The 19,033-nt window shown below is 37.7% G+C and overlaps 1 protein-coding gene across 1 annotated transcript; it reads left to right on the top strand.

Annotated features, from left to right (window-relative positions):
* The first annotated feature begins 12,574 nt into the window (after positions 1-12,574).
* Positions 12,575-18,557, top strand: LOC128017584 (T-complex protein 1 subunit eta-like). The gene is made up of 11 exons (XM_052603027.1): positions 12,575-12,714; positions 13,666-13,819; positions 13,939-14,045; positions 14,946-15,124; positions 15,220-15,391; positions 15,735-15,899; positions 16,188-16,376; positions 17,016-17,113; positions 17,241-17,373; positions 17,617-17,823; positions 17,924-18,557. Exons 1-11 carry the CDS (start codon positions 12,709-12,711, stop codon positions 18,155-18,157), a joined length of 1,644 nt encoding a protein of 547 aa, XP_052458987.1. The 5' UTR covers positions 12,575-12,708; the 3' UTR covers positions 18,158-18,557.
* Positions 18,558-19,033: the final 476 nt, after the last annotated feature.

The raw sequence follows: 19,033 nt of genomic DNA, 5'->3' as shown, positions 1-19,033 counted from the left end.
ATTCCACAGGAAGTAGTTATTGGTCAAAAGAAAGTGACACAGATGACTACAGCATCTGATTTAATAAACGCAACTGAGACTGAATTATTTAAGGGAATGGAGTGTCAGGTACCGAATGAACTATGGTCTCAACATGACACAGATATTGGATTAATAAAATCAGGAAATCCAGTAAGAGTTCAACTTAAGCCAAATGCACGTCTACCTAGAAAAACAATATCCTTTACGGGCAGATGCTGAAGCAGGAATAAAGGACACAATTGAAGGCTTAGTGAAGGCTGGATTATTGATAGAAACTACTAGTTACTGTAACACTCCAATTATGCCTGTAATCAAATCAGACAAAAACAGATGGCGACTTGTTCATGATTTACTAACAATAAATGAAATAACAGAAGATATGCCAGCTGAGGTACCAAACCTGCACACTTTACTGACAAATGTCCCTCCTGATGTCAAATACTTTACTGTAATTGATCTTTGCTCTGCCTACTTCAGTGTATCGCTTGCAGAAGAGAGTAGGTATTTGTTTGCATTTACATATGCAAATAAACAATACACGTATACTAGAATTCCTCAGGGATATAAACATTCACCACATTTATTCAACAAGATTCTTAAGGCTGATTTAGAAGACCTCGTAATAGACGGTACACTATTACAATACATGGATGATTTAATTATCTGTTCTACCTCATTAGAACAATGTCACAAAGATTCAGTTAAGGTATTGACAAACTTAGCACAAGGAGAACACAAGGTGTCTAAAAACAAATTGCAATATTGCCTCAAGTGGAATACTTGGGAAGATTAATTGCATTCGGCACACAAGCTATAGCTCCAGCTCAATTAGAAGGTATAAGTAAAACACCAGTGCCTCAGACAGTAGGACAAATAATGACTTTTCTAGGAATGACTGGCTTAAGTGCCGACTGGATAGAAGACTATGCAGTAAAGACAGGGCCTTTGAGAGAAATGATGAAACAAGCAGGATTACAACATTTAAGCAATCCATTAAAATGGAACACAGATGCCTTACTAGCATTTGAAACAATAAAAAAAGAATTAAAACAGGCCCCTGCCCTGGGAACGGCAGAATATAATAAAATGTTTCATTTATATGTGGCAAAAAGAGTTGATGGTTACGCATCAGCTGTATTGATGCAAGAGACCTGTGGTGGAAGGGAAAAACTGCCTATAGCATACTTCAGCACAAAGTTAGACAATGTAGCCCAGGGATACCCACCATGTTACCAACAAGGTTTAGCTGCAGTGTATTATGCTTATGAAAAAGCATCCACAATAACTATGGGGTACCCTGTAACTATATATACGCATCACAAAGTTGTGGAATTAATAGAACAAGGGAAATTTGTTTTGACACAAGCTCGAATTCTATCCTATTCCTCATTACTCACATATCCAGATGTGACCATTAAAAGATGCCATACAGTTAATCCAGCTGAATTAATTCCTTTGACTTTTGAAGGAAAACCTCATGATTGTGTGAATGAGTCATTGGCATTTACTAGATTACGACCAGATCTTGAATCAACACCTATTTCTGAAGCAGAAGTTACTTACTTTGTAGATGGTTCTAGCTTTAGAGATCACGAAGGAAATCATACAGGATATTCAGTAGTGAAGAAAAACAAAAAAGAATATGAATCTGTGATATCACAACATTGTGTACAGCCTTGCTCTGCTCAATTAGCAGAATTAAAAGCTCTCACAACTGCATGTCCGTTAGCAAAAGGACAAACTGCTAACATTTTTACAGATTCAGCATATGCTCATGGTGTATTTCATCTATTCGGAGCAGTGTGGAAACAAAGAGGTTTCAAAAAAAGTGATGGGACTCCCATCCAACATAGTGAACAAATAGGGCAAATGATTTCTGCTTTGATGCTACCAAAACGACTAGCAAAGACCGGGCGTGCTAGTGCGTGCCAGGGCCAGTCGCGTTTCCACTATTACTTGATCGTGCCTCTCCGGGGCTTCTTTGGGGCCAACGGCCAGGGTTTTTTGGCCCGACGAAAACCTTGGGCCAAAGCGGGCCAGCTGGGGCTAGAGGAGGGGTTAAAAACAAAGGCAGAGTTTCTCCGCGTCTGGAGAGCGTCAGCGCAGATCATTTCAGAAAGATAACAGTTTTAACACCAGCATTAAAGACTTTTTAAAATAAGTTGAGCTCAAAACTCACTCTTACTCAGCAGTGAGTGTTTGAAATAACTTGATCCGATGTGGATTATAATCACTAAACAAGGCAGAAATATTTATAAGCGATGTAAAAGACTATGCACGCTAAACATTAATGTTACCATATTAAATATGGTAAATAAGACCACTTGGATAAATCAGACGTCAGCTTCTTATTCTCTATCACAATTGTGTATTTATTAAGTAACATTTTATCTGTCGTCTCGTTTCGTGAGTTTAGCTCCATGTTGCATATCATCAAAATATAATAATGATTTTTGTTCGGGAGCTTTTATAAAAATAGAAAGTCTGCGCCGCGGATCATTTCAGAAAGATAACAGCTTTAACACCAGCATTAAACACTTTTTTAAATAAATCAAGCTCAAAACTCTCTTTCAGTCAGCAGCGAGTGTTTGAAATAACTTGATCCAATGTGGATTATAATCACCATACAAGGCAGAAATATTTATAAGCGATGAAAAAGATATGCACGCTAAACATGTTACCATAGTAAACATAGTAAATATGACCGCTTGAAGAAATCAGACGTCAGCTTCTTATTCTCTATCACAATCGTGTATTTATTAAGTAACTTATATTATCTGTCACAAGCCTCGTCTCGAGAGTTTATCTCACGTAACCTATCATAAAAGAATATAGCCTAATAATGTTTTTTGTTCGGGAGCTTTTATAAAAATAGAGATATTATCATTCATTCTAAATGTGACGGCTACTGTGGCTAATCAACAGAAACAGACTCGACTGAATAAGCAGGCTATTTTCATGAGCGTTAAAAATAAATAAATAAAATATAAATAAGTGTATTTATGTGTGATTAATTTTGAGTCCTTATAAATTAAATCAATTCTATAGTTAAAACATCGATGATTTTGAATTTGAATTATATATTCAAATTCAAAAGCATCGATGTTTTAACTATAGAATTTTTAATTTATAAGGAAGCATGCAAACAAACGGCCGCTTTTATCATGTTTGTTTTGTGATCGCGCATGTTCCAGTGACTTATTTCTTAGTTTTCTGATAACTTCTGTTTGATGGTGAAATTTTGAGGTTGCATGACGTTGTTCTGAGAGGCGTGTAAAGGGCGTGTTTTAGTGACGTGGAGCGGTGCTTCAGGCTCCACTGTGGAAACCCTGTGCTATTCTGGCCTCCGTGCTACTGGCCCGGGGCTATGAGCCCCGTCCAGCCCGCTTTAAGCCCTGGCTGCACTGGCCCGACAGTGGAAATGCGGCTAATTTGCATTAAAGGGGAGCTAAAAAAGACTCTGGCGTACACATGAAGGACACATTGTTGCACCTACTTCACTTTTGAATATTCTTTTTACAGATGCACATGGTTTTGACTATTCCGCAAGGGGAGAAATAGTAAGAAAAATTAAACAGCAAGGATATTGGGCTCCTTATTTATATGCAATGGTGGATGAATTTTTGTCCACATGTGAAGTATGTGCTAAATACAATGTAAGGAAAGGCTATCGCATGCAAACTAACAGGAACACGCACTTAACACCGCATGAAATGCTTACGAGTCGACCCATGCCTGTGCCATATTGTAGAGCTCCCTATAAAAGACCGCCTCTAGAGCAATTACAAATGGAACTGCGCTCATATATAAAGAAATTAACTGCCATACATAAAGCTATCTATTTACAGGAAAAAAGAAAATAGCCCAGAGAGGAATCGGAGACTGCCTGTCCAGTTGTTCCAGGTGACCAAGTTTATCTGAGGGTATTCCGGAGAGAGTAGAATGAGCCCAGGAGAGAAGGACCCTACACAGTGGTGAGAGCTACTCCAACAGCAGTCCAAGTGGAGGGAAGCATAACCTGGTATCATCTAAACCACTGTACTAGAGTTCCCACAGGAAAGGCAGAAAGAAAGGAAAACAGACAACCAGACAATGCAGGAGAGAGCAATGAGGAAAAATCAGAGACACATGATGAAGTGCAAACTGATGAGAGCTCACCAAAAGATACACAAGGAGCTTCTTTCCTCCTGTCAGACAAACTAGAGAGATTTCTTTTCAATCTGTGGAAGTGAAATATTATTGACTTCTTTACCAGTTGGATGGAAAGGTATATGTGTAAGAGTACGATTACTTCAAAAAGTTAGCATGGCACAATGGGGAACAGAACAGAGCACGAACAAAGAAGACAAAAGAACTAAAAGTGGATACGAGCCAGACCCCAATGTATATTTAGACTCAATTGGACAGCCAAGAGGAATTCCTAATAAATTCAAGGCAAGAGAATGAAATAAAAGGAGGTTTCGAGTCAATCTTGGTTTGGATCACACCAAACAAAAATACAGAGTGGATTAATTATATTTATTATAATCAATAAAAGATTCATTAATGATACTGATGAGGAATTAACCTTATTAGGTGACCAAGTGCATGCAACAAGTAGAATGTCATGGCTAAACAGACAGGCTCTTAATTGGCTCTTGGCAGACAAGGGAGGAGTTTGTGTTATGTTTGGAGATCAATGTTGTACATTTATCCCAAATAACACCGCCCCTGGAGGAGCTTTCAGTGAAGTTATGACAAAAATTAAGAAATGAAGTTACAGCAAATGCCGGAAGAGAAATTTGGGATTGGATTGATGTGAAATTTGGAGCATGGGGAGCATGGTTTGTTAAACTGGGAATGTTTTTAGGAGTTGCCATATTAATAGGAGGATTATTATTTTGCTGTGTATTACCTTTATTAGGAACATTAATCGTCAATGAAAGGAGTCTGGAGGAATATTATGAAGGATGGCTAAACAAACTATACTTTAAATGATTAAACTTTTGATGATAGTTCTATTGACTCTAACGAGGATGATGAAGATGTCTAAAGGTGAACCATACCCTGGATATAAGTGCCAGTTTAACTTCGGCCCAGGGAGGCTCTCTACGATACATAAGGTATCTGAGCTGAAGATCAACTTTTATAATCTTGTGATATTCAATGTGTGATGTAATGTATGTATTTTATGCTTTTTATACATATCTGTGATAACCACAGGCAAATGCTGAACCGATTGAACGCTCATGCTTATAACATTTTGTACTATTAAAGAAGGAATTAGGGAGACTGGATCTTTTACTCCCTCCTCGTCAAATTAGGAGAAAGATGTTTGGTCCAGTAATCCCTCAGAGTGGAATTTCATAATCTAGTCACTGGTGATAATACAATGTGACTTATTTAGTCACTAGGTAGTGTAACTAATATGACTGGATTATGGAGTAGCACTCTGGATAAAAATAATCAAATGTGAGACTTACTACGTCTCAAAGGGGAGAATATGTGGAAGATTTTTATTAGTAAGATTTTAATCAATCAAGTATATAATCAATGTGAATCTAGCCATTTTTTTTTGCTAGTTATTATTCCATTATAATCATATAGGTTAAGTAGAGAAAGGAATTTGCCTACGTGCTCCAATGTACAAAACTGATGAGAAACATATGGTCAGACATATAGACAGGGCCTTTCTTTGTACCAAATCATGCAGGGGGCCTTTTCTCCTTAGGGAGGTATTAAAATTGTAATCATAAGGAAAAGTTTGACTATGTGGAACCGCCCCATATAGGGTATATAAGGATATACCAAATAACATTTGAGAGATCTCCATGCAAGGAACTCTCGACTTTATTCTCCTTGAAATAAAGACTTTTCTTCCGAGAGAAAAACCCCAGACCCAGTGTGCTTCTTCAGAGAACCAGCAGACGACACAACAAAACCCTGTGCTATTCTGGCCTCAGTGCTACTGGCCCGAGGCTATTAGCCCCGCCTGGCCCATTTTAAGCCCTGGCTCGCACTGGCCCGACAGTGGAAACACGGCTACTGGTCTTAGTAATTACAGCCTGAGCTCTATCACACAGAGGACACATATAGAGTTGCATGGCCACATTATAGGGTACAGTAAAGGAGGAGAAATTAGAAAGATGGTCGATAATGACAGTGAGGAGAAAGAGAGAGGGCATAAAGGTGAATGAGATCTATGGTGGGTCTCTTTTGAGTGCTAAGGTGGCGTGCTTGAGATCTAGTTCAAAGGTTTGTAAAGATTGCCAGTGAGGGATCATCTCTTAAGGCTTTGCGTTTAGAGTGCCCAACAACACCATTAGTTCAGGAGGTTCTGTCAATGCTTTGGGAAGGTAATGTTTTCTTTACCCCATGCAATAAAGCTAAGTTCAAAAGCAAATGGAAAAATTGGTACAATTAAAAAGGGCCGAAATCCATATTTTGTTAGGGCAGTAGGCATTAGTATCTGTGTCAGTCGAGAAATCATGCTGCGAAATTGGTCTAAAAGTTGTGCGTTTTTCCGTCAATGCATTGTTAAAGGATGAGGATGTTGTGTAATATTCCTGTATTAAACTTTAACGGGCAATTAAAAAATTTTGTCTAGTAAAATTAGCTAATTTACAAGATCAGTACTTCCTTTATCATATCGCTTTGTCAAATTGAATGCATCTGTACAGAAATGTTGAAATGTTGAATCAACTCATTCACTTCTACTAGCGCTTATTGCAAGCAACATCATACACAGAGGGCAGAGCATAATGTTATTTGGGGAAGATTTATGCATCAGTGAGTAACAAAGGAATATGTGCATTTTGATTACTTTTATGTGCCTGATCAAGCTTGTATATTTAGTTTGGGGTAATAAAGGGTTTTATAAGTTTGACTGAAATAATAATGCAAAAACAGACTGTAGCAAATTAAAGCTCCATGATCACGGGAAGAAGGAGGCGGGAACCAGCAGACAATTAAATCAAACTTTAATGACAAAATAAAGACAAAACAGCGTGTCAGCCCCTCATGGACGACTGACGCGCACAAGTAAAAACCAAATACAAAATAAAGGCCAGGCCTCATCCTCTCTTGTCCGTCACTTGTCCGTCACTCCAGTTTTATATCCCTCCATCTCCTCCGTGGGACTCAAAACCGGTGGGTCAAGCAGGTGTCGCTCATTTCCAATCACTCCACCGGCCTTGCTCCTGTTCCCACGTCTCTCTGACCCGCCCCACTCGTCACACAGACCCTTTAAATCAAACAGCAATACCGATAAAGGCAAAATGTAGCCATTGATAATAATTAAACGTATCAAAATCTAAATTTATTAAAATTGCTTTATGTGTGATGACAATTTCTCAGCACCTATTGATTGCACAAACCTGTTTATGTAAGGAACAATTGACAATGGGCCGTTGAATAATTAGAAATATAATGCACACCCATCGCGTTGTGGCCATTACACCTCAGTGTGAATTATTTTTCTAATAATTCAATGGCCCAGAGTCAATTATTTCACTTATACTACAGCTACCACACTTCAAAATTGATGTGATGATATATTTAAAGGCATTTTCCGGTTTTTGTACTTAAATCGCTATTGTGAGTAGGATTTTTTGCTAGTTCCAAAACATCATTTTAAAGCTGGTAATGGGAGGCTTGAGCCGTTGATAGCATTTTAATGCTGTTATTAATGAAGATATTAGAAAAAGAGTGAGAGAGACAGAAAGAGAGAGAGCTTGTGTAAATTAGGCTATCTCTGTGCATCTCTAAACAGCGCTGTTACTACCTCGCTTGTAAGAAATGTCATGTGTAGCCTTTTATTTGCTACACTATATATGCTAACTGATAAAATCATCAGGGCAGCGCTGTCAACACCTTTTTGTGCAAACTGTGTGACCATTATTACTGTTAACTATGCAAAGTTATATGGAACTGTAATGTGGTCAAGAGAGCTGCCTTGAACTACGTTCGCCGTCCATTTCCCAGAAAATAATTGCACACCTCAGAACATTCAGCAGCCAATCAGATTCAAGCATTCAATGGCCCCGTATTATAAACATATTTTATGTAAGGCTATGCAGGAATCTAGCAGCTACACAGTGGTATTACAGATAATAAATGGTGCAAAATTTATATCTTTTGGCAATTTACAAATCATGCGTTCAGATTTGTGGAACTCACAATGAGCCGAATCTCCACACATTAGTGTCAATGTAAACGGTTGTCATAGTGGGTAGAAATGGCCCTGAGTTCAAATAAAATCAAATCATTCAGAGAGCTTTGCTAGTCCAGTAAAGACTTTGGTCTTCGGCAAGGGAGGTTATTCTGTATATTTTTCGGACATCTCAGTGTATCTGGATGGGGCCTAGAGCATTTTGCATAATGTTGGGTCTTCATTTTGTGCAGTCTCACAGATGGGTGGGTCAGCTGCCATAGATGGCAGAATTATCCCAGTTAAAAGGTACCCTCCCCATAAGAGTGAGGCAGGGTGTGTGTTTATGACGTCTGATAATTACATGTGACTAAAAAAGGGAACCCTGAGAGCTTTGAGTTCAGTCACAGACTACAGAATCATCACAGAAAGAAACATGTCACCCTCACTATCCAGAATCACTTGTAAACCACAGCAGCCTAAGCCTGTAGTTACACTGGGTTTAAAAAAATAAAAAGTATACTGTACATATACTGTTATATCTGAGACATCTTAAATATAGAGAATGATACAGTGCATAAATTAGGCTACTGAAAAATCCTGCAGTTACCCGGTTATTTTATGCTACCATTTGCAATAACTATTTATTTATTCTTTATACGCCCTTTTTAATTTTCCTCTTATGTAGTTTTGATTATGTAGTTCTGTAATAAAAAATTAAAAAAGGACCTATGTACACTTGTCTGTTGCAAATTTGTTTGGGTGATATTGCTGTCAACTGACAACAAAGTTTCTCCTCTGAATTAACCAAACTGCACAAGTTTTATAGTTAATAAAATCTTAAAAAAAATAAATAAATTACATTAATTATTCTTTAATTTCCTTTGATGAAAGGAAATTGAGTAAAATTATGTAAAAGGTGTGTGAAAGTGGTTTAGTAAACTGGCCCCAGGTCTAAAGAAGAAAAAATGCCGGCCCTCATCACTATCAAAGTTGCCCATCCCTACTATAGAGCATATAGCCTATGAGCACTATATTAATATCCCAGGACACCCCTAGTCCGAACGTTCACTTTTATTACTTTGCATTGTCTGACATGAATATTCCATTAATTCATAAAGAGACAGCAGCGAATCTACATTGGGTTACATTTGAGAGACAGGACTATTGAGTTAGAAAATAGAGTAAATTAAAGGTCCCGTTATTCGCGCTTTTTTGAAGCTTTGATTGTGTTTACAGTGTGCTATATAACATGTGTTCATGTTTCGCGTGTAAAAAAAACACAGCATATTTCACACAATTCACCTATCTGTATACCGCTGTTTTCACTGTAATAAAAACGGGCTGATGATTTCCTTCTTCAATAAAGTCCCTCCTTCAGAAATACGTAACGAGTTCTGATTGGGCCAGCGCTTCCTGTGTTGTGATTCGACAGCAGCTTAGAGCATGCGGCCATCCTGGAAACGCGATTGGGGTAGAACGCACGTGCTGGAGATGTACTTATAATCACAGGAGCATTTTTACTGACGAGATGCGCATGACAATCGCATTCGTTTTTTTTTGCACAGCCCTAACATCTAGTTAAAAAAGCTAAACAGCATTGCCCTTTGTGTAATAAGTCACAGAAACTGTTAAACGCACCAACTTAATAAAATACACTTACCAGTTGTGGTCCATAAACAACGCCTTCTCCAGATAAAGAGGGAACTGCTCCATCTTTCAAGAATAATATTTGTGCGAATCCGGCATTAAACTGATTGAGATTGAGGAAGTTGTCCTCAGCAAGCAGTCCTCAGCAAAATGTGCTGCACATAGTTTTACATGTGGACAGGCTTGGGAGGGTTACTTTAAAAATGTATTCCGTTACAGTTACTAATTACTTCATAAAAAAAGTATTCAGTAACATAATCCAAGTACCACAAATTGAAAGTAATGTAACTGATTACTTTTGGATTACTTCAAAGTCAATTATTTTTTTTTAAAACAACAACATTTATTAATTAAGAATTTCACAGCCCTGAATTAATATATATGTAAAGGACTATACAGACATCTAGTGCATGGTATTGGTATTACAGATTATTTTGTTTTATTTTGAAGAAAATATAGTAAGAAAGAATTTTAAGGAAATGTTTCTTCAACAGGAAAATAGAGAATACAAATTCATTTTTTTTCAATGAAAATATAATTAGAAAAATTTTTAGACAATGGATTGTTTCTTCAAAAGGAAAATAGAGAATACAATTTTTTTTTTTTTTTTTTTATCTTTGCAATTATAAAACTAATTTTTTAAAGTGCAAATGCTTCTTTAGGTTCGATGAAGAAAGTGTTTTCTTTGCTGGAAGGCACAGTTTGCACTGTTCAACGTTGTTTGCAATTTCTTCTTTTTAAACAAAATAGCAGTGGAATTTCCATGAAATTAATGCGTTTTTGCAGCAGTGATTCAATCTGCGTCTGAGGAGATTGTAGATAGCTGTTATTTGCGCATGCACCAGCGGGTGGCACACGTGACTCACGTGACTCATTAATCAAGCTGCACTTAATATAGTGTTATTATGCCAAAATACTGATTTATTTAGTTTTAGTTTTAGTATTCCCCCTTTTTTCAAAATGTAACTATAATCTGATTACTACGTTTTTTGACGTAACTGTAACGGATTACAGTTACAGGATTTTTGTACCGTTTTGTGCCGTTACATGTATTCCGTTACTCCCCAACCCTGCATGTGAATTATAATTTTCGGGAACCGAGTTAAACATCAATTTTAACCATTAATCTCCAAGTACAGTGTCCCTGGGAAACCCAAACAAAGATGGACTCCGAGATGAAAATAACAGCGTTTCAATGACATGGCAAACACAAACGCAGCTCTTCCTTCTTCTCGTCGGAGCGCAACAAGACCGCACCACCCTTTTTGTGAATTCATGTGGGCAGGGTTAGTCAAAAAACTGTTTTAGTGACATCATTACTGCAGGAACTAGAGGGATGTAGTCCAAACGGGTCGTTTTTTGTAGGCGAATTCTGTTAAATAAAATATCTCGCTTGGCATTGAACTTTGAGCTTTAGAATTTTACAGATATTATTTATACTCTAACAAGAACATTACACACTAACTAAAGTTTAAAACATGGGATCACGAAGAAAGGGACCTTTAAATCGCCTATAAGGTGATAAGTCTGATTAACATGACACACACACACAGACAGAGAGAGAGCGAGAGAGAGAGAGACATGTAAATACTCAAATTGAAGAATTCTGTTGTTTCAAGTCTATAGATTCTAGGTTTATGCTTATTATTGTCATATTATATACATTTTGCATTCTGCTCTTTTTCGATTGATTTCAAGTATTTTAGTTCATACAATAACATTTATTTCAATCCCATACAGAGAAAAAAAAAATAGAAACCATCACATCATTTGTAATGGTTTTACTGGTTATAATGAAATTGTATTGGTTTTAATGTAAACTGTAATGGTGCCTGTTGGCCTTTACTGTTATTTGGACTCCTTCTGTTGGTGGCTTTTGTTAAAACCATTCAATCATAATGTAATATGTCCCAAAAAAACACACTACATGATACCATTATTTAATAGTTTTAATGGTTAAAAGTTTATGGTTTTGGTGAGCCTATTTTGGAAAAAATACCAGGGCCATTTTTCACTCCCAGTCCATCCCTGTATATATATATATATATATATATATATATATATATATATATATATATATATATATATATATATATATATATATATTTACAGAATATAAGTAAGAGTGAAAATGGAGAAATGGGGTAAAATAAAGAGTGAGGTCTGTAATCTTCATACAACTTGTAGATAAGCTCTACTGAATGTTATTCCTCCATGATCTCATTAGTATAGAGTTAGTTTTTTTGTTTGCTTGTTTGTTTGTTTATGTAAAAAATAACAATAATTTTTGAAAACTTCTCAATCAATAGTTAGGATAAAATAGAAATGTCAAATTGATTATTGGTGGAAATATAATATTACAAACATTTATTGATTATTATCGTTTTCTTTTTTTTCTTTTTTTTTTCTTTTTTTTACATTTTTATTACTATTTTACATACAGCATCTAGCAGGCATTGATTTATTAATTTGATTAAGTAAATTTATCTATGTATGTATTTATTTATTGTATATTTCCTTGTGGAAAGGCCAGTTTACCTACCATAATGCAAAACTATATTTATTGTTTGTTTGTTTGTTTGTTTAGCCTACCCTTTTAGTATGTAAAAAAAATCACTTGACCAAATATACTTCCTGGTGCAAACCTTCCATAATGCTAAACTTTATCTTTCTTTCTTTCTTTCTTTCTTTCTTTCTTTCTATAACAATTCATGACTAGCTGATTGTAAAAATTTAAAAAATGTTTTTTTTTAAATCCTCTTTGCAGGTTGCAGAGCAGCAGACACGAAAACTTTAGTAATAGCGCCCTCTGATGGTCATCATCAGCTTGCGACGCGTCTCGTGTTCTAGAGAGTTCTAAGAGCATTGTGGGTACCTCACCCGGTAGCGTCCTTCTCTAGCATTCAAACATGATGGTGAGTGCTCTTTCATGCCTCTTTTACCTTCAAATCCAGTGCCATCCGACCGGTCTGCGAATTTCCTAGTGATGGGAGATAAACATCCAGCGAGAATAAAGACATAAGAACATGTTTGCGAGATTATTTCTTTTTAAAAATGTATAAAACGCCTGCATATTTACATTCATGCTAGTTAGCTCGGTGGCTAACGATTAATTATTCTGTATGATAGTGACAGGCAGAATTTAGAGATTTGTATAACGACGCGATGTGCAAAAGTTAACATATAACTTTTTTATTTCACTTAATGTTTTGGATCCGTGTGGTTGTTAAATGATGCTAGACAGTTTATTTTAGCATTATTTCGGTAATGCAGAAAGGACGAATGAACCGGTTACACTCTTCAGTATTGTTTGTCTCTTCAGTTACTATGATCAATCTGTGACTTTATGAAAGACCCCCCCGCCCCTATTTTTTTAGCACGCAGGGACGCACAAATACAGAGATATTTATGACATCTATTTTGTGCATGACAGCATGTATTTTTTCAACTTCAAAAACTAAACAGGCTTTACTGTCACTTGTACGTATTGTAACGTTTCCCTCTGTGTGTATATATATCGAGAGAGAGAGGCATGGGGGTCATGTAAATGTTTAAGTAAAGATCATAGCAGTTTATTAATTAATCCACATAAATTGCACTGTCTACAAAACAACTGTCAAAAGCCTCCCATACTCATGAAAAACCTTAAAAATCAGTGCATTTAAAAATTGTGATTTGCAGGCTTGGAAAACTCATGGAAATTAGCACAATTGAAAAATGTTGTGAACATATATATTGTAAATAATAGGATTTTTTCGTGTTTTATATGCATTTGAAAAATATTTTTGAAAAAAACTTTCAATTGAATTTAAAAGAGGGTGTAGATATGACATTTATTATAGTGATTCCTGAACATCTCCCCTCAGCCCACTCCAGTCATCCTCCTGAAGGAGGGCACAGACTCCTCTCAGGGGATCCCACAGCTCATCAGTAACATCAATGCATGCCAGGTTGTGGCAGAGGCTGTGCGGACCACCCTCGGCCCCCGCGGCATGGACAAGCTTGTGGTAGACAACAGAGGTAAGGCTAAATTTTTGTTGAAGTGCCGTTTTATTGGGAAGTACTGGCATATTTCTTAGTATCATTAACAAGGTCCTCTGTTTTTTTTATATTCTGATTTACATTACATTATCTTGCAGGCAAAGCCACTATTTCGAATGATGGAGCCACAATTCTGAAGCTTTTGGAAGTTGTACACCCTGCGGCCAAGACTCTAGTAGACATTGCCAGATCTCAGGATGCTGAGGTAAGATTCCCGCATTCTGTCTGTATATTTCTACTGCTTTAAAAGGTAGTTAGGCAGATAGTATTGGTTCTCTGGTTGATTGATTGACAAAATGGAGTTAATTGATATTATCTAATGTTACCTGACTTCTAAAACCTCCATATATGCCGTGCCACCTCATACCGCTCTGCTAGTCTTGTTCTCTCGAACCCACCCTTCCCTCCCTTTCTCATCTATTCAGCCAACCTTATCCCACATAATATTTCTATCAGGTTGTATAAGGGGGTCCTCATTGTCTGGCCTAATATATGCTAGAGACGTACCCCCACCCTGAGTCTTCCTGACCTATCAATTAAAGATGGCCTGATCAACCTGACCATCATCCCATTCTCTCGACCCCTCCATCCTCTTTCTACTCTTTCCCCAGTTTCATAGCTTGTTTATGGCTTGGTCCTAGCTAGTGAAATAATGTTAAAGCTATGCTTAATACAGTATTGTGAATGTAAACAAGACTTATGCCCAATCCCAATTCTACCCATTAGCCCTTCCCCTTTCCCCTACCCCTCCGTTTCATGCGTTCATGTGAAGGGGTAGGGGTGTCTTGATTCTCTTTTGGTTGGAAGGGTAAGGGGAAGGGCCAGATAGCCCTTCAAACGAAGGGGTATGAATTATCTCGGCAACATGGCTGCTACAGCGAACAAAAAGACACATAAATGTAAGCTTTTTTGGCATAAATAAAGATTTTAACGAAAAGTAATTGGGAAAGGGGTATAAAATAGAATTGGGATTGGGCCTAAAGCAGCTGCATGTCTGTTTCTTTATAAGAAATTAAATTTTGAGCAATTTGGGCTCAAAATGCATAGTCTTATAGTTAGTTAAATCCACTACAATGTATCGTCTTCATTCTATGTGTTTGTTTAGGTTGGTGACGGCACCACCTCAGTGACTCTGCTTGCTGCCGAGTTTCTGAAGCAGTTAAAGCCATACGTAGAGGAGGGGCTTCACCCCCAGACTATCATCAGAGCATTCCGCACAGCCACACAGCTCGCTGTCAAAAAGATCAAAGAAATTGCTGTTACCATCAAAAAGGATGACAAGCAGTGAGTCTAGTCACTGTGTTCTATTATATGTTATAATAATGTGTTATCATATAAATGCCACAGAGGTGATCATTTGTCCTCTGTTGCTGCCACAGAGAACAGAGGAGGTTGTTGGAGAAGTGTGCTGCTACCGCTCTGAACTCCAAGCTGATTGCAGGACAGAAGGGGTTCTTTTCCAAGATGGTGGTGGATGCAGTGATGATGCTGGATGATCTACTTCCTCTGAAGATGATTGGAGTGAAGAAGGTGCAGGGTGGAGCTCTGGAGGTCAGGGAGCAATGTTCTAGATTCCAAAGTATTACTATATAATTTATTTATTTCTGTAACATTTTTGTTCACATTGCACACAAATCTTTTAGACTGACTGTCTCTGTCATTTTTCAAGTATTGAAATCTTTATATTTAAAAAACAGATATATGCCGCCAGTCTGAACAAAGCCCTTTACAGTCAGGATCATTACTGTGGAATAGCTGATCAGTGTGGATCTACCCAGAGTTATATTCACTGATATGCAGAGTGGGGGGGAAAGTTTTGTCTATTGAATCGCAGCAAAATTATCAGATGTCGATTTTAACCTTACAGTCCTTTGTTTTTGTTTCTGTCTATCAGGACTCTCAGCTTGTAGCTGGTGTGGCATTCAAGAAGACCTTCTCCTATGCTGGCTTTGAGATGCAGCCCAAACGCTATGTGAACCCAAAAATCGCACTGCTCAACATTGAGCTGGAGTTGAAGGCAGAGAAGGACAATGCAGAAGTCCGTGTCAACTCGGTGGAGGTCAGTACTGCTCCTAATCGTCACAGGTTGTCTATTTGATTAAGGCCTAATGTTAAAAGGACTGAACCACAAGACAGTCAGGAAACTGAAGGTGTAGTAGTCATTTTAAATTGATTGTTGATTCGGCAGAAGTGAATGCCTTTTAGTATTATCTGCTTTCTATAGCTTCTACAAGGGATTTTATTGCAGTGGTACTAACTAATCCCAAAGACTGCAAATTCATATTATATTCTCATGTCAGTAATCCATCATGACTCATATAAACAAACTCGTGTCTGCTGTTTAAAGGACTATCAGGCCATCGTCGACACTGAATGGAACATCCTATACGATAAGCTTGAGAAGATCTACAAATCCGGCGCTAAAGTGGTGCTGTCAAAGCTTCCCATCGGAGATGTGGCCACACAGTACTTTGCAGACAGAGATCTGTTCTGTGCAGGGCGTGTTGTGGAGGAAGATCTTAAGAGAACTATGATGGTATGATGCTATCCTGTGTTCATCCTGTACATCAGTACTTTGAGGATTCAGTTCCAGTCTGTTTTTATATTGTAGTAAATGGGGGTGCACAATAAATATGTGGAAAAAGTTAAAGTGACGTGACATACAGCCAAGTATGGTAACCCATACTCAGAATTCATGCTCTGCATTTGACCCATCCAAACAGCAGTGAACACACACAAACCTTGAACACACACCCGGAGCAGTGGGCAACCATTTATGCTGCGGCACCCAGGGAGCAGTTGGGGGTTCGGTGCCTTGCTCAAGGGCACCTATGTTGTGGTATTGCCGGCCCCGAGACTTGAACCAACAAACCTAGGGTTAGGAGACAAACTCTCTAACCACTAGGCCACGACTTCCCCAATATTATCCAATAAGTGGTTAATTCCATCACGTCTGTGATTTCACAAAGAGCAGCATTTATTACTAAGAGTCCACAAATCCACAGCTTGTCAGATAACAACGGTAGTAAAGTCCAAGTTTCTTTTAGCGCTGGAAGCTGGCATGAGTAATTTAATGGCAGATATCTCTTCCCTTATGCATATGTAATAATGTTTTGGTTGTGGGAATGTGTTGTTGACCATATAGCAGTTAAAGCAGTTGTAATGTCTCTTCCAGGCCTGTGGTGGCTCTATTCAGACCAGTGTCGGTTCCCTGACTGATGATGTGCTTGGACAGTGTGAGCTTTTTGAAGAAGTGCAGGTTGGAGGAGAGAGGTATGTTTTTTTTATTATTATGTAAATACAGAATGTAATTATTTCCATGAAACTGTAGATTTTAATAAGTGATTTCATGTAAATATTTCCATACATTCTAAGTAACTATGTGTGTCTTGCATTACAGATACAACTTCTTCAAAGGCTGCCCGAAGGCCAAGACCTGCACCATCATTCTGAGGGGTGGTGCGGAGCAGTTCATGGAGGAAACAGACCGCTCACTGCACGATGCAATCATGATTGTGCGCAGAGCAATCAAGGTGGGGAAAGCTTCATCTCTTGCTACAAATGATTGCAATTTATTTTATCCTTGATTTCCTTTAGTCAGTATTTCTTGTGGGTAAAGACTGAAAACTTGTACAGGGAGCCGAATGACATGGAAAGTAGTACTGTAAGCCTGATTTCTGAATCTTTTAAGAAACGACAGCAGGGGGAAACGCATTTCTTAAGCTTGTTTTACAAAAATAATTGTTACCAAACATACTCGTATTTCCCCATTACAGAATGACTCTATAGTTGCTGGAGGTGGTGCTATAGAGATGGAGTTGTCGAAGTATCTGAGGGATTACTCTAGAACAATTCCAGGGAAGCAGCAGCTGCTGATCGGAGCCTATGCCAAAGCCCTTGAGATTATTCCCAGACAGCTGTGTGACAACGCAGGCTTTGATGCTACCAATATCCTAAACAAACTGAGGGCCAAGCATGCACAGGTACAGACACAATTCATGGCTGTTTCTATTTTTTTCATTAAATCATCTAAATTAAAATGTCAGTTTTCTAAATAATATAATTAATATCCATTTTCCTTAGGGTGGTATATGGTATGGAGTGGATGTGAGTAATGAAGATATATCAGATAACTTCCAGGGATGTGTATGGGAGCCCTCTGTTGTGCGTATCAATGCCCTGACCGCTGCTTCTGAAGCTGCATGTCTCATCCTCTCAGTGGATGAGACCATCAAGAACCCTCGCTCTACTGCTGACGGCCCAGCGGCACCTGCTGGCAGAGGAAGAAGTCGTGGTAGACCCCAACACACCCACTAATCTACACCCATCCCCACTAGTGTCTTGGGCAGATCTTCTGGACTCCGTCAAAACAAATGCTGGCCACTTATTGGTCCTTGACTTGTTTTTGTGACCCGTTTTGTTACTCTCTGGTCCCACTAAATCAAAGCATTTCTTTGTGTTAAAGGCTAAAGCAGAATAAAAATTAATTTTTGCTAATTGTTCCGGATTGATGGAGATTGAATCATCTGTTGGATAGTTATGGATGTCAGTGTTTTTTTGTGAAATTCTGAGAACACAAACCATACAGACACTCAAAGAGTGATCAGTTTGTAGATCTGTATAAGCACTGATATGCAGGCACTGAGATACGTTCCTGTATTGGTCACTCGGTGGAACTATTTATTGGAACATTAAAATCTATACTTTTGCTTCTCAACATTTGTGTGATTATTATTATTTTTTGTGATTTAACCTTTTAGTCATGAGTCGTAAGATACTGTAAATATATTAGACATTAGAATTTAAATGTTTTACATCATAACATTTAAAGAATAATATACTTTATTTTGATGCATTGATTCAGTATTCAAACAGTTTCATAGAATGTATAAAACTAAAATTTAACTTTTAGGATTATATGCCAACAGTGTGATGTGATTTAACCCCTAGCTTGATTGCCCTATGTCAGACTGATGTCCAGTATATTTAATATTACCAACATCCTTGAAGCAGGTTTCTAATAAAATTAACAACTGTTCTCTAGCTCCACGTAAGATGAAAAAAAAGGACAACAATCATGCTTATACAAGACAGACAAAAGACCAATAGTTCAAATGATAAGTGTTATAATAACTGAGTTTAGATCAGGCATAATTTAAAGTCTTGAGAGGTAGAATATATTTTTTGCATTAC

This window comes from Carassius gibelio, chromosome A7, assembly GCF_023724105.1.
Source record: "Carassius gibelio isolate Cgi1373 ecotype wild population from Czech Republic chromosome A7, carGib1.2-hapl.c, whole genome shotgun sequence".
Lineage (NCBI taxonomy): Eukaryota > Metazoa > Chordata > Actinopteri > Cypriniformes > Cyprinidae > Carassius > Carassius gibelio.
This window is presented reverse-complemented; position numbering and strand designations above follow the sequence as displayed.